Source organism: Epinephelus lanceolatus, chromosome 14 (assembly GCF_041903045.1).
Source record: "Epinephelus lanceolatus isolate andai-2023 chromosome 14, ASM4190304v1, whole genome shotgun sequence".
Lineage (NCBI taxonomy): Eukaryota > Metazoa > Chordata > Actinopteri > Perciformes > Serranidae > Epinephelus > Epinephelus lanceolatus.
In genome coordinates this window covers 8,617,954-8,641,773 of record NC_135747.1, presented here as the reverse complement: position 1 = coordinate 8,641,773, position 23,820 = coordinate 8,617,954, and the positions used below count along the sequence as shown (strand labels likewise).

The 23,820-nt window shown below is 40.7% G+C and overlaps 2 protein-coding genes across 3 annotated transcripts; one reads left to right on the top strand and one right to left on the bottom strand.

Annotated features, from left to right (window-relative positions):
* The first annotated feature begins 24 nt into the window (after positions 1 to 24).
* usp37 (ubiquitin specific peptidase 37) lies at positions 25 to 18,974 on the top strand. 2 transcript variants are annotated; one of them, XM_033617669.2, is made up of 24 exons: positions 25 to 178; positions 1,082 to 1,310; positions 3,866 to 4,016; positions 6,482 to 6,567; positions 6,663 to 6,778; positions 7,184 to 7,261; positions 7,567 to 7,655; positions 8,459 to 8,552; positions 9,197 to 9,352; positions 9,624 to 9,755; positions 9,942 to 10,065; positions 10,499 to 10,746; positions 10,871 to 10,988; positions 11,657 to 11,736; positions 11,978 to 12,142; positions 12,898 to 12,951; positions 13,260 to 13,407; positions 13,504 to 13,723; positions 14,051 to 14,217; positions 14,563 to 14,623; positions 15,793 to 15,908; positions 16,170 to 16,239; positions 16,850 to 16,988; positions 17,557 to 18,974. In XM_033617669.2, exons 2-24 carry the CDS (start codon positions 1,137 to 1,139, stop codon positions 17,642 to 17,644), a joined length of 2,874 nt encoding a protein of 957 aa, XP_033473560.1. In that variant the 5' UTR covers positions 25 to 178; positions 1,082 to 1,136; the 3' UTR covers positions 17,645 to 18,974. The 2 variants fall into 2 exon arrangements, with proteins under 2 accessions (XP_033473560.1, XP_033473559.1); XM_033617668.2 differs by having other exon boundaries at positions 6,645 to 6,778.
* ybey (ybeY metalloendoribonuclease) lies at positions 18,802 to 23,794 on the bottom strand. The gene is made up of 4 exons (XM_033617671.2): positions 23,192 to 23,794; positions 22,172 to 22,303; positions 21,949 to 22,017; positions 18,802 to 19,661 (listed from the first exon to the last, which is right to left on the bottom strand). The coding sequence occupies exons 1-4, from the start codon at positions 23,399 to 23,401 to the stop codon at positions 19,566 to 19,568; spliced, it is 507 nt and encodes a 168-aa protein (XP_033473562.1). The 5' UTR covers positions 23,402 to 23,794; the 3' UTR covers positions 18,802 to 19,565.
* Positions 23,795 to 23,820: the final 26 nt, after the last annotated feature.

The following is a 23,820-nucleotide window of genomic DNA, read 5'->3' as shown; positions in this document are numbered from 1 at the left end:
TTTCACATTCCCGCCATCATCGCGCAGTGTTGCGAGGCGTCGTGTGCGGGTCCACTGTCAACAACATACGTACCAGGGAGCCGTTGAATGCCGGCAAAACAAACTTTCTTCCCCCGGAGGACCTACGAAAACGACACTGTGATTCAAAAGTTTCGAGAGGAGCACAAACAATCGACAGGTAAATAACTGCGACGGTTTGTTCAAACGGTGACACTGTTTTCATCACCAAATTACAATCAGGCAAATTAGCCAGTTAGCTAGTCCCCGCTAGCCTGCTAGCCGAGTTGCTAATGTCGGCCTCCCCCATCCATTCAAGATGAGGGGACGACATCATCTACATCCTAGACATTCGGCTTGGCTGTAGTGTCACCCTAGCTCATTCTCTGTAACTTCGCAGGATCTGGTCATTTTTGTCACTTGTGTTAAGAACGTTAACCAAGCTAGAAGTAATGAGCGCTGCTCGCAGTATGTCGTGCATCTTCGCCCGTCTTAACTGCCGCGATACAGATTGGCCATTGGGCTAGTTTGATGGCTAATGCAAACAGGCTACATTGACTCACATTGGAACCGTTAGCGAGCTAACATAAGTGGCGTGAGTTTCCTGACTTTGATAAACACTCACTCCTGTCTGTCAAAATTATGCTGCGAGTGTGTCATCCATGTTAAAGCAAGCCTTTTAACAGCGCGTTTATGCTGTTTAGCTGTTGTGCTTGTGGTTAACTTGGAGTTTGTTGTGACTTTCAACAAGCGCTCAGTAGCCACAGCGGGCTAGCTTAATGCGTTATTACTGTGTTTTAGCAGAAAACGTAAATATCGCAAATGACATGTAATTTGTTATTTTAATAAACCGTGCAATATAGTGCTAACGATGTCTTTCAAATTGTTATGGTTCGTCACTGAGCTCGTTAGCTTACTTTACTGCCATCTCCCTTTGAAGTAATGGCAGTAATGACGGTAATTCTGTGGCATTGATATGGTCAAAGCATGCCATTTATTAACCACACTATGTAGACTAGACATAGATACTGGGTTTTAACTGTAGTTATATTGTCACACTTTATTTAATGTTTCTCTTGTTTAGGATTTGTTTGACCACAAGTCCCAGCCTCCTAAGTGCACCAACTGGATAGTAAGCCATGTCAACCATAGTGCCCAAACTCTCCAGCGGTGGCGCTGTTAAGATCCGCTTTACCAGCCTTGACCTGGGCACCACTAGATGGAGAGAGGGAACTTTTGAGATTCTGGAGAAAGACAACAAAGTCAACCTCTGTCTAAGATTCAACTGCGGCGGAGCTTCCAAAACTTTCCAGGTATAGTTCAGTTCGTTTGTGTTGTAGTTATTGCATAATGGGTGCAGGTACTAAAACATAGCTTTGGATATTGAAGCAGTACTTTTGTTTAACTTTTCATTGTAATATGTTGAGGAACACTACCTATATTTTTGAAAACATATGTCTCACCTGTAGAAATAACATCAGAGCAATCTTTGACGCCTCTCCCGTCATCATTTAGACTACATATTAGAAGTCTAATATGACCTTATTCTTTGCCTGTTCCTAAACTCTGCCATTATTTACTTTGTCAAGTGCAAGGGTTTCCACTGCATTTGCAGCAGCAATACTATGGGGAAAAAAGTTAGGAATGCACCACAAAACCACAAAAATGAGATGCTCCACATATGACCATTTTCACCAACATACACATTTGTAGCCTTGGCAGTCATGAAAGATGAATTAGGCATTTCACAAAATGAAGAAATAATTAAGTGAATGACTGAAATTTTGTTAATAAAGTTGGCTCGAGGTCTCTCTTTATTGTCTTGACAGTCATAAAGAAATACATATTTAGCTAAAAACAGAGGACAACACGGAATGATTTATTGACTATAAGTAGACAATAATCAAAATCCTGCAAGAGACATTTCATGAGATTGTATGGGAACACAGAAAAAAAAAATATGGCCCAAATTGTTTGTCCCACTAAATTATGCTGCAATTTGCACAGAAAAGCCAATAAACAGTTGGAAAGTGCTGCATTTGAAAGTTAGGGAAATTTGTAATGTGGTAATGGCAGTCTTTTAGGTTCATTATATGTTATATGTGTCAGATTGTACATTATCAGCTATGGGGCATGTCATTGTGAGATGAGTGAGCTCTGCATTGAAAGAAGATAAAGTGAATAATAAAATAATGTATGGCATACACATGGTGTTTTCCTGCTACCTTTTGTGTATTATTTTCACACAAAATCAACCGTGTTTAAAATATTATTAATGAGAATGACTGGCAGTGACTAGATCTGAAGGCAAACAATAATCATTGAAGCTACAGTTGGTGACTTTTATGAAGATAACTTTTTGTCAGATTTGCGGAAACTGTCCTTGCTTTCATACAATATTATATGCGACAGATATTCTGATAAAAAACAACAACAAAAAACATGTTCTTTCTCCTCATTCTCTTATTGGCTTCAGTGTCATTTGACAGAATCAGAATCTACCACACTGACTGGAAACAACTCTGCCAGGATCATGCCCAGATTTGATCAAGGATCCTTTTCATATGATGCTCTCCTTACAAGTTTCCCTCTGTTCATTTTTAAAGTCACAAATGGATTAGAGAAATAACAAATATTCAGTTAAGTAGACAAATGGTGAAGTAATTAGTGCATAGTTAAATTCCAAGTAAATTACTTTATGTATAACTGTACGTTCACACCAACAGCTGCCAGAGCTGCAAAATAGCTGAATTCACTCTAGCAGCGCCACTGGTAAAATATTTGTGGCAGCAAAAGCAGCTCAAGTCGCTCATGACGTCAGATTCTGAACGTTCAGTTAGCTTCTCAATTTAAAGGAGCCGCAAAGCAGGTTACTGGCTGGAACACAGAAAAGTGACTTTGTGCATTTGCCTCAGTACAGAAACTTTCATGTTTGGACAATGAAAACAGAACAAAAAGTCTAAATAGGTCTGACATTGAACATTAAATGCACATAGCTTGTGTTGCGTTCAGGCGTTGTCATGTAAATAACAAATTCCAGCTTTTGAGTTGTTATTCCCCCCCTAAGCTGTAAACCTAGGGGAAACACTGTCAGTGGTTTGGGTTCGAGTGCCTACAGTGCTGTTAGTTAAACTGGTGGTAAGGAGAGCAGATGAATTGCATTTCCACTAATAAGCGTTCCACAACACAAAGAAATTGTACAAGTACGTGCGCTTGTCCACACTTGTGTATCGATTCAACATGGAAGAAGACACTCTTATAATTTGTGCTGCCATGTGGTACCTGCGTGGATGTAGCCGTCATCGGGTCTGGGCCCATGATATCCTCCAGGCCGTGAACAGCACGGGGAATATCATCGGCTGGTGCGGGAGCTGCGGCTGGATGGGGAGAGGTTCCCAGCGCTACTTCAGGCTTAACATAGATCAGTTTGACAGCTTGCTGCTTGTTTTGAAGTAGGAACGAATGTGGCAGGAACTAAAAGTTTCTGAGGATGTTCCACACAAACGATAGACATCTACATTCTGATTGGTTGCTGGTCATTTGCTGCTCAAATGCGTCATAGGTAATTTACATAAAGTTAATCAGCCTTCAACTTTCATTTGCAGCTCAATTCACCAAACTGCCGCTGCTCATCGCTTTTGCAGCCCAAAACGCTTCTAGTTGCCACATGTCCATTGAAAATGAATTAGACCTGTCGCCTTTGCAGCTCTGGCAGCTTTTGGTGTGAACGCACAGTAATACCAACCAGCTGCAGGTGTAATTATTTATAGAAAAACATACAAAAGAAATACATAAAACGAAAACTGAGAAATTAATCAGACTATCTGGTATTGTTTTTTTTTTTGTTTGTTTGTTTGTTTGCCCTCAGCTGAACCAGAACGTGAAGAACATTAACCAGAATTTGAACCGAATCATTTTGAATCTGAAGGACAGCAGTGTCATCACCCTGGACAAGGTGCCGGTGGCTTTGGCTCAGAAGACTAAAGAATATCTGGAAAAGCTAAAGCAGGGAAAGTCAGGTATTTACTCCTCAATTCATAAGAACTTGCAAAGCTTTGTTAATGATTCACAGCATGATGGAAACGAAAGTACTGTGATTCCTATTTCTGATGTTTGACAGTCGCAGTTTCTGATTTTGCCCAGTACAAAGACATTTTTAACTACAGCTTTACTTTAGTTGTGTTTCTCAAGGTTATGTTGAATTGGTACTGAGACAAAATGCAGTGTTTTCAAATAATGGTTCCTAATTGATATTTCTTATCTTTCTTATCTTCTTTCTTTTAATAACAAAAAAAATACTAACAATAGCTGAAAAGATAAGGCACAGAACACTAGGCTATAAATAGGGATGACTAAATGTTTAGTTGGACTTTAACATAGCCTTGAATAAAGAATAGCCAGATTCGAAGGATACGCATGAAAGTTTTTCAAGTTTCAGCTGTCACGTTTCATTCAGATTTTTTTCCACACTGTCCTGTGTTTGCTAATGCAAGTTTCTCCTATTCCTTCTAGTCCTGATACTGTGTAGTTGCCTTCCATTCAATACATAATTTCTTTAAGTTCATGTGTAGGTCTAAAGATAACAGGCAACAGTGTATTGAGCCTCTCATCTTATTTGGCACAAATTTCTAACAGCAGGCTCCTGATTTTCTTGATTTAAATTGAGGGAATAATCATACATCCTGACCTCATGCTCTCACGTCTACAGCCTGTAAATTGGCGCTGACTTCAATTTCCCTGACTCCTGAGGGGTTTTCCAGATAGGAGGTTCAACAAACTCTGAGTCTAATCCTGAACTCTGAGTTGACTTACCCTGAGATGGGAAACTCTGAGTATCCGGTTCCAGAACAGCTGATTTGAATTAGTTCAAACAACTCTGAGTAGGTACACCTTGAGTTAAGCACGTGCACAACCACAATAAAAAGCCATCATCAATGGAGCCCCGATACCTCGATTCACCATGGCAACCGGAGAGAAAAAACGATCAACTTATTTTACACCTGTGGAACTGGAGGCGCTCATGAATGCCTACAGCGAATATGAGCATATATTTCGTAAAAAAAAAAAGTAACCGCTAAAGCTGCCAAGGAGAGAGAGGCAGCATATGAAATTTAGCAAGCAGAATTCTCATTGATGGGATGTTGGTGGCTTAGTGGATAGAGCAGGCGTCCCATATGTTGCTTTTGCTGCAGCGGCCAGGGTTCGGCTCCGGCATGTGGCACCTTAAGATAAGATAAGATAAGCTTTATTGTCTGTCCCAAAGGTGACAGAAATTCTCCTTTGACAAGGCTCAAATTCACATTTAAAACACACATCACGTTTAAAACACACAAGGGGACTGAAAAAATGGTATATGACCGTGCATGTTCTAGTTTGCTGCATGTCACTCCCTTTGTCTCTCTCCCCCTTTCACACGTAACTGTCCTGTCAATTTAAGGCAAAATGCCCCCCCAAAAATATTAAAAAAGAATCCATGCTAATTTCAGCAGCTGTTTTAAGCACATATAGATTGTTGATGACTTATTTGAAATTTCATTCCTTTAAAAACTATCATACCCAAGCACAACATTAGCTCTGATGAGAGCGCACGTCCATGGTGTGTCAGATTTGATATGTTTGGCCAGTAAATGATTGAGCCTAATGAAAAAATGGTACAGTTCAAACAGATATTCATTGGGGAAAGACAGCACATCAAAACGGGGTCAGAAGATCCTCTCCCGGTGTAAAGCATTGCGAATTAATTCTGCCTCGACATCGATCCGATTTCCTACATACAGACAACCCACGTCTGTCTGCCAGGTTGCTTCAGGCTCGGCAGTAGGGAGGAGACAGGGTAAACTCAGGGTTTGTTAAAGAAAACCTGCCAGCGAGCAGGTTGGGTTCACAGAGTGAGTTGCCATAGCGATTGACTCAGAGTTTGACTTACCTCTCTTTCTGGAACTGAAAACCCAGAGTTTCCCTCATTTCAGGGTTAACATACTCAGAGTTTTCACTAAACCCGCTTTCTGGAATACCCCCCTGAAAACGACTAAAGCCAGGATCCCCCATTTCCATTGTGACTGGGTCAATCAATTATACTCCCATCCCTCGGCAACCACTTTGCGTTTTGGGACAACAGCCTTCTACTGATAGGTGCAAATTCACGGCAGTTGTAATAGAAAATTTGTTTTTAAAGCAAAGACCGGCACCACAATATCTTAGACAGCATTTGTTACACATTGTTGGTTGACAGTTCAGTCACAGCATATTTGAATAATAGCACCCTTCATTACAGATTTCCTATGGAACTTTGTACTGACAAACACAATGCAGGGAACAATCTTTCACAGGGAAGTCAGCACACAGTAAGTCAGGGCTTATGTCACCTGAGTAGCTACAGGTTGTTCTGTCTTAAAACAGTGGTGTTTTGTGAGAGGGAGACTCATAACCCCCAATCTTATTCACATTTTATGTACTGAGTTCTTATTGTCTCCCAATTTTACAGTTTTAAAGTCCAATGGAAGTGCAAACCTCAGTGTGCTTGGGAACCGCTCTGTGAAAAATGAGACCAATCCATCAGGGGAGAGACAGGTGAGCAAGAACACAAAACCACATTTTTAACTTTTTATTTAGGTAAGCATAGCCTTACATTTGACTTAAATATCCAGATTCCTAACATCTTCCAGACAACACCGAGGCGGCAGAGTGCCGAAGGCAGAGAGGACACAACGCCGCGAAAGCCTCTGGGCAGCCCGAGTAGAGCTGCCTCCACTCCCACTCGCACAGGGCTCTCAGAGAATAGGTATGATGGATGTTTGTGTTGCTCTTGCAATGCAAATTATGTCCTGTAAACAATTTTGGTCATATTAAACATAACTTGAGGTGATGATGGTTGGTATTAATACAATAGAATTCAGCCTCTGAACAAAACTGAAAATAGCTATGGTCAGTATTGCATTTTGTGTATTGGTTATGTTTGTTTTTTGACAAAATAAAAGAAAGAGTTAATGTTTGTGATCTTCTACGGAAAACACCCCTTTGCCTGTATTCCTTGAGACAATTTTCTTGTATGTGACTGCTGTCCTAAAGCAGAACTTTGAACCCTATAATTCTTTTAGTTCTGGTTTTGTCTTTTGTTGTTCTTTTCACTTTAGGAATGGTCTGTTCAGGCTTGTGACATGAATTGTTCTGTGTCACTGTTTTTCAGGAGCGACAAGAGAAAGAGACTCCTTACCTCAGACAGTGACATAACTGAGGACTACCCCAAGGAAAATGACTCATCAAGGTAAAAGCAACACGCCTCATTGCCCACACTGAACTGTAGTGGTTGTTGGATACACATGGAATGACCTTAATTCTGTGGCCTTTTGTCAGACTCAGTATCTAGATGTATCTAGGTATTTTATTCTAGACTGTTAATATATTTAGTAGTGTAAGTTGTTTCTTATATGTATATCATGGCCATCAGTGGCAAAATGGAAATTATACAAATGCATACCAATGTTCTTTTGTATTAAAAAATTCTTCTATAGTTTTCACAGTCAGGTAACATCCAAAAACCTCTCTCTATATATATATTTATTTTCTTAGCAACAACAAGGCCACTTCAGATCCATCCAGGAAGATTCTACTGAGCTGCAAAGATAAGCTGAAGCAGGCAGAGGAGAACAGGAGCTCAGGTAAACGTCTGCATCCACAACTCAGCAGCAACACTCTACATACTGCTGCTCATGTCTTCAATTACTTGGTAAAATTCATCTTGTGTGTTAAAAATACGTATTTACCTTAACTTTTGTAGATTTTGTAACTGCCCTATGCAAATTTTGAGTCAATATATGGGATTTTACAGAATATTTACCTGTTTAGGGATAGAGCGATAGGGATTTTTTAGGGCTGATGCCAATGCCGATTTTTTTCCATCACCCTTAGCCGATGACCGATTATGGACTGCCGATTTTCTTGAGCCGATATTTGGGGCCGATACTGCTTTTGCTCCCTCAATTTACATAAAAAAAATGACACAATGATAACAAATATTACAGGTCTCACGTTTAAAATAAGAAACATTTATTGAACAGTAAAAAATACTAAAACAAGATGGAAAGTTGAGGTAGAACAGGTAGAATATTATTATTATTATTATTATTATTATTATTATACATTCAAATAAAAAAAGAGTTCAGTGCTCTTAAATCTTTCAGTAATGTCTTTATAAAATAAACAAATATTTAAGCTGAAGCATAAATAAAACAACAACTACTGTACACAGTAGGATTCAACAGCTTTGTTCAACTTAACCACATACTTTCAAATGAAAAAAAGGTGCCAGGGAAAAATAAATCCGCGAACCCACGCGCGTATCGGCCGATGCCGATACAAGTAAAAAACTCAAATATCGGCCCGATATATCGGCCGGCCGATGTATCGGTCTATCCTTATTATACAGACTTGGTTTCACCACAGTTTCTTTCCTTACAATCAGCTCCACTGGGTTCAAGTCCCCTCCAGCCAACGTCGTTCTATGGCAGCCGATCCGTGACTAAAGACTATAGCCAGAGCCACTCTTTCCTGGACAGGTGAGTTTCTGTATGACCAACAAAAAATGCACAAGCTAGCAGCGTTAAACAGATACTTTGCCGACTTTCATACAGGTTTGTGTCATTGCAGTATGCGGTGTGTATAGATTAGCATTGTTAAGGCCCCTCGTGCTGCCAGATTCTGTAGCTTCCCGCCCATCCACCAGCCAAAATCTGCAGGATGATGCAAAGCGACATAAAAAATTGTTAACAACAATACAAAACGCGCCATCTGGCAGATTTTTGCTCTTGGCATGGACCGGGAACTCCTGGCACTATCAAAAGAGGGAGCACTGTAACACTGCTCATCTGTACACACTACCCACACCACAATGAAACAAACCTGGTTGAAAATTGGCAAAGTATCGCTTTAAATGCAAGCCGTCAGCACTAATCTTGCTTCTCCCTACAAAAATACTCGAGCAGGGTGGGGGAATATAATCCCTGTGTCTCATTATTCCTGCTGATTGAACAATAGTGTCAGATTATTGCAAGTTTATATACAATTTTGGCTGAAGATCATTGAAGCAATTTGGGGTTTCAAAATTGAATTGAGAAAATTGGTTCTTATTGTCGAATTAAAGCATCACGTTGTTGTGAGACCAGTGATTCACATCTGCATAATCTTTACTAAACACCCCCAGGCCATCCAGTACAGCACAGACCACTGCTGCTAAGAGAAGCCTCCTGCTGCCCAATCACTCCACTCCCTTCAAGAAGGTCCGCCCTTCTCTGGACTACGGCGGCTGGAACAAGCAGAGGCCTTCCAGTCTAGCCCAGCCTCAGCCCCCACTGCAAGGGTAAGAGTAAGCCAGATGGGCTGCAATGAATATGAGCATAAGTAGCGGGTGTATGTGAAGAGAGCATGAATTGCATTTATTTAAGATATTGTTAATCCAAATGACACAAGGAAATCAAAAAGAGCTGTTTATGCCCCTCTTCTTAGCTATTGCAAGTGAAAAAGTCACTAAAGGGTCAGTTTTGCTTTTATGACTGAAAACATAAACATTGTAATGTCATGAAAACCGTGTCTCTCATCTATTGTGTAAATCCTTTTTTTATATGTCACAGATTCTCCAACCTGGGCAACACTTGCTACATGAATGCCATCTTGCAGTCCCTCTTCAGCCTACCTTCCTTCTCTAATGACATGCTCAGGCAGAGCATCCCATGGAAAAAAGTGCCGATCAATGCATTGCTCAGGTACTACGTTAGGCTATGTAGACAGATTGAAGGGAGACGGTGTGATTCATGATATCCTTCAGATTCTGAAAGGGACTTTAATAAGCTGCATATAAAATAATTTATTCATGTACTTTGCTGGTTGATCCCCTTTTCAAATCCTGTTTAAAAGTACTTCATTCTGTGTAATATCTTCACCACCTGCAGGCGTTTTGCTCACCTCATGGTCAAGAAGGATGTGGGCTGTCCAGAGACGAAAAAGGACCTGCTGAGGAAAGTGAAGAGTGCCATCTCCTCCACAGCTGAGCGTTTCTCTGGAAACATGCAGAATGTAAAAGCTCCATCTGTTATCAACAGTTCAGAGCAGTTGTTGTCTATTGATAGTTGAAGATGTTCCTGAATAGATCAAATGTCATTTAGTTGTTACAGATGGATGTCATGCCACTCACCTTACCACCAAATACCACCTAAATACCAAATGCAGTAGATTGTTTGTGAAGCTCTTACCTGCTTTGGTGTAAACATGTAACAAGTAAAGGAAAATGTCAATCAGAAAACAAATCTCTAAAATGTATGTAAAGTATATATGAATATATAACACAAAATAATGAACTGCAAGTTTCCATCCCCCTCAAAGCATATTTAGTAGTGGCACATTTTTAGCCTGTAGTCTCTGTAGATAGGTCTGTCTTAGTTTCATATATCGCAATACTGATGCTGTAGTAAGACACGTCATCGTTTTTTTCCTTTGGATTGTTTACCAGGATGCTCATGAGTTCCTGAGCCAGTGTTTGGACCAGTTAAAGGACGATGTGGAGAAAATGAACAAAAGCTGGACAAATGAAGCTGCCACATCATCATCCTCCTCTGCAGTGTGTGAGAATGGCCAGGAAGCAACATCGTCAGCATCCAAAGCAGAGCCTGGTGAAGAGGCGGACATATCCCGCATCTACACCTGTCCCGTTGCGGTCAACATGGAATTTGAGGTGCAGCACACCATCACCTGCAAAGGGTGAGGCCTGTGTCCTGCTTCATGATCTGAATTTATCCTTGCAATGTAACTTTTGTTGTATTTGCCAAACTGTTAGTGACTGGAGAAAAGAATTGGTATTTTATGCCTTCATGTTCTTTTGCAGCTGCGGCGAGGTAGTGAGCAAGCGAGAGCAGTTCAATGACCTGTCCATCGACCTTCCCCGGCGAAAGAAAACCCTCCCACTTCGCTCTATCCAGGATTCTCTGGATCTCTTTTTTAGGGTGAGTTTAAACATGTCACAATTGCTCCTGGTCTCCCCTATCTGACCCTGCGTTTCCAGTCGCAGAGACAAATTAATTTTAATCCTGGAGAAATGCAGATGAGAAAGATCTAGTTAACATAAAGATGCCATGTCAGTTGTGTGGAAAAAATACAAGACAAAACAAAGCTAAATGTAAACACAGTTAGAACAGCCGAGTGTATCACAGCCTGTGCAGAAGATTGAGATTGATGCGGTGTGTTGTCCTGCACTCAGGAAGGGCAGGTGAGCTGGACATCAGTTTGGCGGCAAATTATAATTGTAACAGTGAGTGTTCAGTTTGAACTAAAGTTTGTCAGCACCAACAGAACAGTGAAGCTTTTTTAGCGGTATCTAGAGAAATTATCTTGTGTTTAGCGTCATCTGGTTGGCTCTTCAAACTATTTAGAATGAATTAAGGCTAATGACAGTTGGTGGCCAATTGATTGAAACACCTTCATCTGGGGATCATCAAATTACAATCCTTGCTCCTCCCTGACTGGCTGCCCAAAGTACTGATAGCAGGTTAATTGCATATGGAGAGATTTTCACATAGCAGCTAATCATTTAGTAGAGTTACATCGCCACTTCAGTATGCATATAAGGGAAACCCTGATGTGTAATAACAGAAGTTACGTGTTCCTTTTGCAGATGGAGGAGATTGAGTACTCATGTGAAAAGTGCAATGGGAAATCAGCGACTGTTACACATAAATTCAGCAAACTGCCCAGGTATTTACACATGGACTATTGAGAGTGAAATGCACGTTGAGAAGTTTTCACATTCATTGTCACAGTTAAGCAGAAGAACACTGCATTTAAAAAGTATGTTTAGTAGGTGCTTAACTACGATTCTAATTACAACTGGTACTTCCTGTTAACATTTGTTAATCAATAGCAGAGTAACCGAAGCATTTAATAAACAAAATAGCCAATTGCTTTCTAATTTGTGACGGATCTTTTCTTCCCACAGAGTGCTCATCCTACACCTAAAACGGTACAGCTTTAACGCTCAGTTGTCTATGAACAGCAAGCTGGGCCAGCAGGTGGTGATTCCCCGACACCTGACCCTGCTGTCCCACTGCACTGAATCCACAAGACCCCCTATTAGTCCCGGCTGGAGTTCCCAAGCCTCCATGTAAGACATCTTAAACACCATCAACTAAAGCATGAATAGTAACTTAAAACACTTCAGATTCTAGGTAGTTACATCTTGAGCTATTGAGTGATTCAGTAGGATTTTAAAGGAATACCTAACCCAAAAATGATCATTGTATGTCAGTTACTCACCCTGTGATACGTTGAATTCATGAAGAATCCAAAAACAGAAAATTCCTGATAAATTGAAGTTGTAGGGGGGCCACGTTTAATGACAGCAAAACTATATTAAAACATCTATTCACAAACTGTCACACAACTAGTGCAGCACAGTCCAAGTCTCATTTATCCAATCTCGTCGCTGTCCGATGAAAAACACGTATCTCCACATTTGACGATTTTGACTTTCTACGCGCTTTGATGGTCACTTCTGATACCCAATGGAGATACGTGTTGAATAGATGACGTAATAGACATCTTTCCATTGGTCATTTGGATAGCCAACGCTAACAGTTGCTAGGGAACATTATGGACACTCCATGCACTGTAGAAAATCAAAATCATCAAAAGTGGAGATACGTGTTTTTCATCGGACAGCAACGCTATGCTCCCTACTTCCCAAACACATGCATTTTTGCTAAAATCTTATTTAACACAGAACTGAAAGTGAACGGATGAAGTATTCCTTTAAGTAAAGGCTTTGCAGCTGAATTATATGCAACAAAATTTGCCCTTTGGCTGAGAGATGATGGCAGATATTAATGTTTCTGAATATTTTTGTTGTTGTTTTCAAAGTTCCAGAACTCTTAAAACGTCACAGTCAGTCAACTCTTCTACAGCACCTCTCCGGTAAGTACAGTTCTGCACGACTTTCAAATAAAGATATCAAACAGTAGAGTTACATTTACACTGGCCACAACTTGACTAAAGCTCTGACTTCCCTAATGTGCTCCAGCCTGGTCTATACTCAGTCTCCTTGATAGAATGTGTGTAGGAGCTCCTTGGTAGTAATAATGCCAAAAATATTGCTTATAAAAATAACTTGTATGTAATCTGTCACAAATTGCATGAATAGGAAACTTACTTGCCTGTAAATTCAGTCACTGAGCTTATGACTGTGTGTGTGTGTGTGTGTGTGTGTGTGTGTGTGTGTGTAGAAGGATTGGAGGGAAAGCAGCCAACCCTAGCTGTACTTCTATCCTCATGGACTCTGACTGTGAAGAAGAGCCCAGCAGAAAGGTGATTGCAAGCCGCAAGCGACGCTTCAGCAGCTGCCTGCCTGACGATGATGACCGACTGGAAGAGGTAAGCGTTCTCTGATACACCGTGACAATTATGAGTCAGCCAGCTTCTTTTTCTTTTTTTGTCCATTGCTTTGACACTGTCTTTATGCATTTTCAGCGAGGAACACCAATGGATTCAGCAGACTTCAGTGGCATAAATGATGATGAAATGCTGGCAGCCGTGCTGGAGATGAGTCGTCAAGAGGCTGGGCTCTCAGCTCCACCCCCCATGGAGGATGAACCAACCAGCAGCCCCGACACAGGCTTTGGGGACACAGATACCCATGACCTGGCCTATCATACAGATCTGCTGGAAACAGACAGCAAACAGCCCGCAGGTAATCCAACGTCATGAGGTAAAAATGACGAGTAGCTGGGTTTTTTATTTTTCTCTTTAAAATGTAAACACAGTGTATCAGAGGGATTGTATGAATGTAGCATAGTAAAATATATCCCAATGACTTGTACTGCATTGGTCAGTTGTCTTGGTAGTTCACACTGCTTGACATAAATGTGGCTTTCTGCACTGACACAAAAACTCTCTTATGTCCTGGGTAAAGTAATGTCATCATTACACTTAAGCAGGTGGGCATTTAAGAGGAGATAACTTCACTAGTATGTAAGTAGAAAGTTAACTGACTTGTATATGTGTTGATCTTGTGTAGATGTGCTGGATTCCCTGGACTTGACCATGGATGAGAACAAGGAGAACCAGACTCCAGAGAGCGTGCAGCAGCAGGGGGAACTGGACTGGGTGCAGCAGTACAATCTGGACCAGGAGAGGGAAGAGCAGGAGCTACAACAGGCTCTCGCCCAGAGCCTCCAGGAGCATGTAAGTGTGACTTCAGCAGGGCTTACCTTTACATATGGAACAGTGGTGTTACATCTAAATACTATTGTAGAGCCATAAGAAAGTGATAACCTACGCCACATATGCAGACTAAAGAAGCTGTGGTGACGCCCAAATAAAGAAACCACAATTTGCAACCAATCAAAATTTTCCTTTTCCCCTCTCTTAATGAGTAGTGTTGATTGTCTAGGCTGAGCTGGTGTTACACTTGAGTAGTTCTCTATATAGTCTTTAAAATATGGGGAGGTGCCAGTTTGCAAATGCAGTGTTGAAATTTCTTACACTAAATCCCTCTGTAATATCTTGTGTCCACCTCACCTGATATAGGAGGCCCAAGAGATGAGAGAGGATGATGATCTGAAGAGGGCCACTGAGCTCAGTTTACAAGGTATGAACCAAAATTGACAGAATGTTGAGTAGCTGGCTGTTGAAACTAAGGAGCCCAGATAATCACTCATCTTTGCAGGTTTGTTTTTGTCATGGGCGCCACTGGCAGTAGTCACTGGTGGATTTTTGAGTATGTTTAAGTGGTGGTGGAAGCAGTTAGGAAAAAATGCCTGACTGGTTGTTAATATTATTTGTATAATTCAAGGCTGTACCCGACTCAGAATTATGTCAGTGGAATCAAACTTGGCTTTTCAATATAAAGATTTGACGTTATCTCAGAACCTGGCGTGGAAAAGCCTCTCCTCCTCCAGGCATCTGTCACTGTGTCCACAGCTGCCTCTACTGAAGAGCAGCGGGAATGTCAAGAGCACTCACTCTGCAGCTAAATCTGCGGACTAAAACATCCTCAGAAGTACACTGTGCAGACTGAGGAGAAAAAAACAACTACAATAAAAAAAATTAAAAAAAAAAAAACACACCTGCTCGACTTAAGGGAAATTCAGTCGACCGTCTCTGATTGATGATTAGATTCTCTGATTTTCAGTGGGCTGCCTCAGTTATAATTTCAGTGCAATCTCTTCTTATTTTTCATTCTGTCCTTTCCTTTTTACTTAAGCAAAGGACACCAGGCTCATGTCGGTTCAAAGCAAAAGTATACAGTGCCGGTTGCGGCGTATGTCTGTAATGAAGTGCTCTGAGCACTTAAAGAGATACTTTGCCAATTTTCAACCAGCTTTGTATCGTAACAGTGTGGGTAGTATGTGTAAATGAAATATGTCCCTCCATCTGCTGGTGCCTAGATCTCCATGCAAAAAAATCTGCCAAGCATTATCTGGCAGATTTCCGCTTGCTCAAGAGCAAGCCTAATGCAGAAGTACAATGTACTTCAGAAGTACAATGTACTTCTGCATTAGGACAAAAAGTACTTCTGCATTAGGACAAAAAGGGTATAGAAGTACATTGAGAGAGTTGCTTGCATTACGTCACCCACCAGCCAGAGCGTTTATTGGTCCAGTGTGGTGCAGTGCATTATGGTAGTTGTAGGTTTTCTAGCACAAATTTCAAGACCATCTTTCCAGCATTGAAATACTTCTTTAATGACACTATTTACTTCGACTCTGCTGTGAAAAAATGTCTGACCAGTATCAACATCTCCTTCTCACCCAACAGAGTTTAACAACTCTCTGCCTGAGCTGCTGTGCTCAGATGATGATTCTGGCAACGAGGATGTGTTGGACATGGAATACACTGAAGCAGAAGCAGAGAGCCTGAAGAAGAATGCTGAGGTACTTCACATCATGCTGCCACTCAGCATTTGCCTTGTTAAGTGGAATAGGCTAGATAATGAGTAAAATACTAGTTTATTTCCACAATAAACTGAAAAGCAACTTTCATACTACAAACACAAATTAAAAATGGAGAAAGAGGTAAAATTGGTAGTCTGACCAACATTTCTAGCTGCACTACTAATATATAGTATTTACTGGATACACTGACTGAATTGCTTTCATTTATAGTAACCTGCGTATAAACATTCTAATCCACAGAGTGGAGACCTGCCCAACTCCTTCAGACTCATCAGTGTCGTCAGTCACATTGGGAGCAGCTCCTCCTCTGGTGAGCACTTGTGTCTATTTGAGCTTCTGTCTGTTGTGTAGATATATGTTGTGTGAACATTTATGCAAACTGCATAGGAGTTGTTTTACAGCTACCCTTTTACAAAGGAGCAAGTGAATACCATTAGAGGTGTCTGACTGAATGTTGGCACCTAAACCTGCCCAGCGCAGTTCCAAGCTTTTAGTGCTTCTGTTAAGAATGGTAATATGCTTATATTTACATTAGAGTTGCATGATATACAGGTAGCCCTTTGCAACTGCTGGTTTAAAGTTCACATTTTAAGAGGAAGTGGGGGGGCTTTTATTGTGAAAGTAACAGGACATGTAAATGTTGTTGCACCAGCAGTGTGTTGTTAACATGGCCTGTCGCCAATAAAAGAGCTGTTGAGATAAGCGGTAAACATTTTTTGCATGAGTTGGCAGTACAAAGTTGATTTGATTTTAATGTCTGGTCTTAATGATGGTTGCATAATGTTGTAATACAGTGACTTACTGTACAACCCGATATTTACACTTTGGTACACAGCTGCACAGCACTTAGCATGCTACTAAAATTGGTTGTCCCTGTCTGCAGTTGATTGTCTAAAAACTTTATACATATTTCATTCTAGGCCATTACATCAGTGACGTGTACGACATGAAGAAGCAGTCATGGCTGACCTACAATGATCTGGATGTGTCGCGCACACAGGAAGCAGCCGTCCAGCGAGACCGTGACCGCAGTGGATACATCTTCTTCTACATGCACAAGTAGGATAGCAGAATAACCAGAGGGGTGTCTGATGTCTGTGTAGCTTTTGTGCCCATAATGAAACTGCAGGATATTTTGCAGTTTCAGTGAGTTGCAGGATTTATAGCACAGCAAACACAAGACCAGGGGTAGGCAACCTGTGGCTCTGGAGCCGTATGACGCTCTTTAGCCCCTCTCCAGCGGCTCTCTGTGGCTTTGACAAAAGAAATCACATGAAAATTAACAACTTTTTATTTATTATTGTTGCAGGCTTAAACAAATGATTGCATTCTCCAGTTGTAAAAATGTGTAGCCTATGCACTGAATAAAAAAAAAAAGAAGAAGTTTTAACAATTAGACAACTAAAATGCCCATCATACATCTACGACCTGGCACCTTTTCCTCTAAATCTTGCCAAACCCGTCTAGTCTTGAGCCTCCCTAGACAGGCTAGTTAAGGTTGTTGACCCCTGCACTAGATGGTAATAAACAACATGCATGCTGGACTAAGTTTTGTAGTTTGTGCGTGTTCATGTTAAAGGGCATTACATGAGTTGGCTGTAAGATGCTTATACACGTGTGTCCACAGGGATGTGTTTGAGCAGCTGTCTGAAATGGAGAGATCTGGAGCCAGCACCACTTCTGAGGCAGGAAGGAACGTCCTGCAGCCCCTCTGAGTGCATCCACATCCACATGAGCATATCCACGGTTGAACTCTAGTAGATGGAGCTCTCTTCTGAACAACCTCGAGAACTACTGATTGCCGTCCTTCTTTGGTCGTCTTCAGGCACTTCTTTTCCTCTACAGAGCACTAAACGCCCTGCTAAAATAGCACCTGTAAATGCCAACACAGGTGCTGAACTGTCAAGACTCTTTTAAGATACCAGAAATGCAGTTAAAAATGTTCAGTGGATCAAATTTTGCCTCCATGTGTTTTGGGGCTGGAGTTTTTCTTTGCTATGATTTTTATCAAACAACTGTTTTTGTAAAGTTTTTTTCTTTGTTTCTTGATGATCTTTCAACTTAAATGCCATTCATTCAGACTTTCACTTAAGATCAACTATCAAACACCAGATACTAGTGGTGCTTCATGGATTGTATGTTTTGCAGACCCTTTATTTCCCCATATGAACTAAATAAAGATATATTCTATGTTGGAGTATAAGCTATTATAGAGTTAGAGGGGTGTTGTATTTAGCGGGTACATTTGGTGCAATATTTATGTTGTGGCACAAACTGGCCAATTCAAATCAGCTTTCTGTCACTGTGTGGATGTTTTCCAGTTGCTTTTTGTGCTTGACTTAAGAACTAATTTGTGTGTGTGTGGTTGTCTCCATATTATAGATTTAAAAAATAATCTTAATAACAAAGCCTGTTCATACTGAGCTTTTCTCAGTAAAGCCTACTTTCTTCTTTTGGGATTCTGACTTTGTGCCTCCCAAGAAAACTTTTTATAAATATGTATACAAGCTTTACTTTCAAAGTTGCACAACCTTGTTGTTTTTGAATGTTTGTCAAACCTCAACAGTGTGTTTAAGTCAGATTTTCCTTTATAAAAAGCCAACAGATTTTCTATTTATTGCAACATTGGGTTGATTAACGTTAATTAACCCATCATGATACGCCACGGCAAATAGAAGTAATTTATACTAGACCACCAGGGAAGCTAGCTATAAACTCACCATCTAAGGCCAGTATACAGTACTTGACACATTAGACCTTTCCTAAACCTGTTCAGCTAGGTCCTATCAGGCGTGTTTGCTTGTAGAGTCGAACAGATCGAAGTATTTTGTTATTCCTGTACTGTTCCAATGCTAGACATCGGTTGTACGGCTTGTTTTTTTTTTTTTGGTTACCACTGTAAAAATGAAATCACACTTCTGTACACCAATGGTCATGCACAACATGCAAATGTGTCTGCAGGACATTTTCAGACCACATCAAATGATTTCCTCAACTCCCCTAACAAGAGAAGAAAATCTGAATAATAAAGCATTATAAAACATGGGTCATAATAATAGGTATGATATTCTTGATACACCATATATAGCCATATTTATAGTTGGATTTTAAGGTGTGCATTATTATTAGCTGACTCCTTGAAGTACAGTATTCTGTTGCACCATGAACATAGACCTGGTTGTGACAGCAGGCAGAAGTTGCTCACACATTGGTTCTTTTTCATGTCAGCCTTGAATTAACATTTCTTGAACATCCTGTCCCAAATGCAGCGTAAAGAGAGTAAAATGTATTTGTGAAGTAAAGATGAACAGCTTTTTCTACCCTTCATACACAACTGACTCTTCCTAAAGCAGATTTTAATAAAATATTACAGTGAAAGTGCTTTTTTGAGAGACTTTTTAATTTGATGTTTAAAACTTTAACACACACATCCAGTATTTGGAAATGGTGTCCACAATCACATCACTGTATGTCCTCTGCCAGTCCTTAAAAAAGTTGCTGCAGATTGTGATAGTGGAAAAGACAGCATGCCAGTGAATAAAACAGTAGTCCACCTGTTTACAGGATAGTGAATAATATCAAGCACCATAGTGCACTGAGTGCAATTATAACGTTAGTAGTAGGTGATGGTCACTGTCACCTATCCTGACTGCATCTCTTCATCAGTGGCTCCAGATGTCTTCCTGTGAGTCTGTTGTACTCACTCAGGATGTAGCTCTCCCTCTGCAGCATCTGGAAACAAAACATTTTTAAATATATTACCCCCTCTTGTGCCTAACAGTGTGACAGAACATTTAGATTTAAATCAGTTCATCATTCACAAAGTATTAAGTTGTTAAAATTCACTTTGCGTTGCAGCCAAACAGCATACAAACAAGTTATCAAATCATGCAAATCTATAATAATTATATGAACACAGTTTACCATTTAAACTTGTGGTGCCATTTCAGTGCTTATGAGATGGAACCTGATTAAACAGTGCATTTAGCAGGAAAAAAAGCTGAAAAATAAGACACCTTCAGCTAGTTTTCACCCCTTTTCAGTTAAAGGGCCAGATCACTTAAAGGTTCTTTGTGTGACTTTCAGAGCACTAATAAAGCACCAAACCACTACTGGCTTTGTAAAGATAAAGTGGCGTAACAGCGTCCTGAGCAGAAAATGAAGCCACACTACCCCTGTGTGTGTTGTAATCCGAGCTCATCACTGTTGCTATGCACTGCACTCATACTGTGGTTAACGCTGATATCGTGACAGGGTCATTGTTGAAACATAGTGCCCACCCTCCGGTTCCCCCTGCTTAACACAGTTAGCTCTGTCAGCACTGTTGATGTTGTTTAATGCTGTTTAAGGAGTTAGCACTGTTAGCTGCTAGTGTGGTAAAATAAATTCCATTCACCTCAATTGTATTGGGTTGGAAGCAGAAATCTCTCTTACAAATACAGTATCTCACATAAGTGAGTACACCCCTCCCATTTTTGGAAATATTTCATTATATCTTTTCATGAGACAACACTATAGAAATGACACTTTGATATAACTTAAAGTAGTCAGTGTACAGCTTGTATAGTAGTATAGATTTACCTTCCTCTGAAAATTACTCAAAACACAGCCATCAACATGTAAACAGCTGGCAACATAAGTGAGTACACCCCACAGTGAACATGTCCAAATTGTGCCTAAAGTGTCAATATTTTGTGTGCCAGTCATTATTATCTAGCACTGCCTTAACCCTTTTGGGCATGGAATTCACCAGAGCTCACAGGTTGCTTCAGGAATCCTCTCCCACTCCTCCATGATGACATCATGGAGCAGATGGATGTGAAGACACCTTGAGCTCCTCCACCTTCAGCTTGAGGATGGCCCACAGGTGCACAGGTGAGTTTAGGGCTGGATACATACTTGGCCAGTCCATCACCTTCACCTTCAGCTTCCTCAGCAAGGCAGTTGTCATCTACTAGGTGTGTTTTGGGTCATTATCATGTTGGAAATCTGCATTGCGGCTCAGTTTCCAAAGAGGGGCGATCATGCTCTGCTTGGAATTCATGTTTCCCTAAATGAATCGAGCTCCCCAGAGCCGGCAGCACTCATGCAGCCCCAAACCATGATGCTGCCACCACTATACTTGACTGTAAGCAAGGAACAGTTGTCTTGGTGCTTTTTCAGCATGTGTGGCACCTTGGTGAAGAGCACCAAGACAACTGTCCCTTGCCTACAGTCAAGTATAGTGGTGGCAGCATCATGGTTTGGGGCTGCATGAGTGCTGCTGGCTCTGGGGAGCTCGGTTCATTTAGGGAAACATGAATTCAGAGCAGAGTATGATCGCCCCTCTTCAGAAACTGGGCTGCAAGTTTTCCAACATGATAATGACCCAAAACACACCTAGTAGATGACAGCTGCCTTGCTGAGGAAGCTGAAGGTGAAGGTGATGGACTGGCCAAGTATGTATCCAGCCCTAAACTCACCTGTGCACCTGTGGGCCATCCTCAAGCTGAAGGTGGAGGAGCTCAAGGTGTCTTCACATCCATCTGCTCCATGATGTCATCATGGAGGAGTGGGAGAGGATTCCTGAAGCAACCTGTGAGCTCTGGTGAATTCCATGCCCAAAAGGGTTAAGGCAGTGCTAGATAATAATGACTGGCACACAAAATATTGACACTTTAGGCACAATTTGGACATGTTCACTGTGGGGTGTACTCACTTATGTTGCCAGCTGTTTACATGTTGATGGCTGTGTTTTGAGTAATTTTCAGAGGAAGGTAAATCTATACTACTATACAAGCTGTACACTGACTACTTTAAGTTATATCAAAGTGTCATTTCTATAGTGTTGTCCCATGAAAAGATATAATAAAATATTTCCAAAATTGGGAGGGGTGTACTCACTTATGTGGACACACTGAACCAAAACTATCTACATGGCTAAGTAACATACACTAGGAGTTAAGAAATTTGGTTTAAGTGATTCTTTAAATATGTTTTGCGTGTTAAGATTCTTTCATCATGAAATCTTAATGCAAACCTCTGTCCATTCTTCTTCTGTCTCATGTCTGTAGCCCAATAGGTGACAGATTCCATGTGCAGTGACGACCTAAGACATGATGCAAAAGAGAAGTTACAGCAAACATAGACAGGATGGTCGACATCACATTTTAAGAACTGAATTACTGTATGAGATGCAGAGGAAAGCAAGTTTTATTGGAAAAAGATAATCAATTATTAAATGTAATGATGCAGCTACTCACAGTGAGGGTTGCATGCAGATCTAGGGATTCCTCCCTGCACTGCTGCATCACAAACTCAACCCCCAAGAAAATGTCCCCAAGGTTCAGCTCATCCCTGTGAAGGGGGCAAGGCAGTTTACCAGGTCTCAGATCCTGAAAACAGGTGGAAGCACCATTTGAATTGTAATCTTTTCAAAAAGTCCAGAAAATAGCCAACAGAGAATTAGTGGTCAACCCTGCCCCTCCCACCAGATTCTAGTTGGGCTCACTGTCCTATTAAAGGGAAGACATTGGGGGTGTAGGAAAAAAATTGTATAGCATGTTATCACGATACTTTTGTGAGACAATATCACATCATTAAACGGACACCAACTATTCTTTTTTTTATTATATAAACTATTAATATTGCAAATACAAATTCAATTTTTGGTAGCCCACTAGAATAATAAAATTGTTTTTTCAATCGACTAGATACATATTTTTTAACAAACTGAAAATGTTGCCTTAGTCTTACTAGGGACTGTTCATTACCTATGAAAGGGGAATGGGTTGGTGCAAAAAGTGGGAGGCATAACAAATATTTTTCTTTTAGCACTGGGGAGAAGGTTATGTTTTTGTTTTTTGTTTTTTTTGGCTTACAACTTTAATGTCTGTATTTTTTATTTATTTTACTGTGGATTTTAAAAGAAAACATACTGATTAAAAAATGCCTTGAAGGCATGTTTTCTTTAAAAGTCACTAAAATGACACCATTTACTGTAGTGAGAAATTGTAAAAGAAGAAATTATCATTGAAAAAGGTAATCAATCGCAATATAAGCCCATAACAGCAGATTTTATACAATATTCAGTATATTTAATCACGTCTAAAATCTCAGTAATTTTGTATCGTGACTTAGGTATCGTGGTATTATCGTATCGCGAGGCCTCTGGTGATTCCTACCCCGAAAAAAACACATGTAGCCCTGTTGACACTTCATGGGAGCAGGTGGCAGACAATTCATAGATTAACTATCATATGTTATAATGTAGTCGTATTTACCTCGTAGAATGGAAATGACAGGACGTCCGTGGGCACATTTTTCTTTCTGTACGTGTGATTTATTTGCTGGATCCTGTGGTTATCCACGCAAACGATGCCCAAGTCAAATTTATGGATGCCCAGTATGTGCCTCAGTGTGTCAACATCCTTGCGCAGCCTGGCGCGGCGAAGAGGCACCACCTTTTGGAGATTCCGCAGTACTACTCCCATTTTATACTTCAGCGTAAAATGACAAAACTGTTATTTAAAAACTCCATAAACATATGAAAGCGTTAAAACTAACCCACTTTCCACTCTGACTCTGTGGCGGTGAGTCTACGAGGACTGTCGGTCAGCTTTGCGTTAGCTGCGAGCGTTGTTCAGTCATTCCGGGCAGGCAGAATTCAAGGTGACACGTCTCCAGCAGTAGCAACATGTAATTCCTCGAAAATTATCTTTTAGGCTTTCTCTGTATTGTGCGGATATTAAAATATAGTTGAGGGAAAATGACAATATTCTGTCGTTAGCAAAAGTGGTCCCTCGCCCATTCAAAACCCATTCGAGCAATGGAACGGTCGTAACGTTGGCAGCAGCGGAAAGGGGTTTCGCTGTGAGCGGGGAACTAAAGATTTGTGGGACCGGAAGCGGAT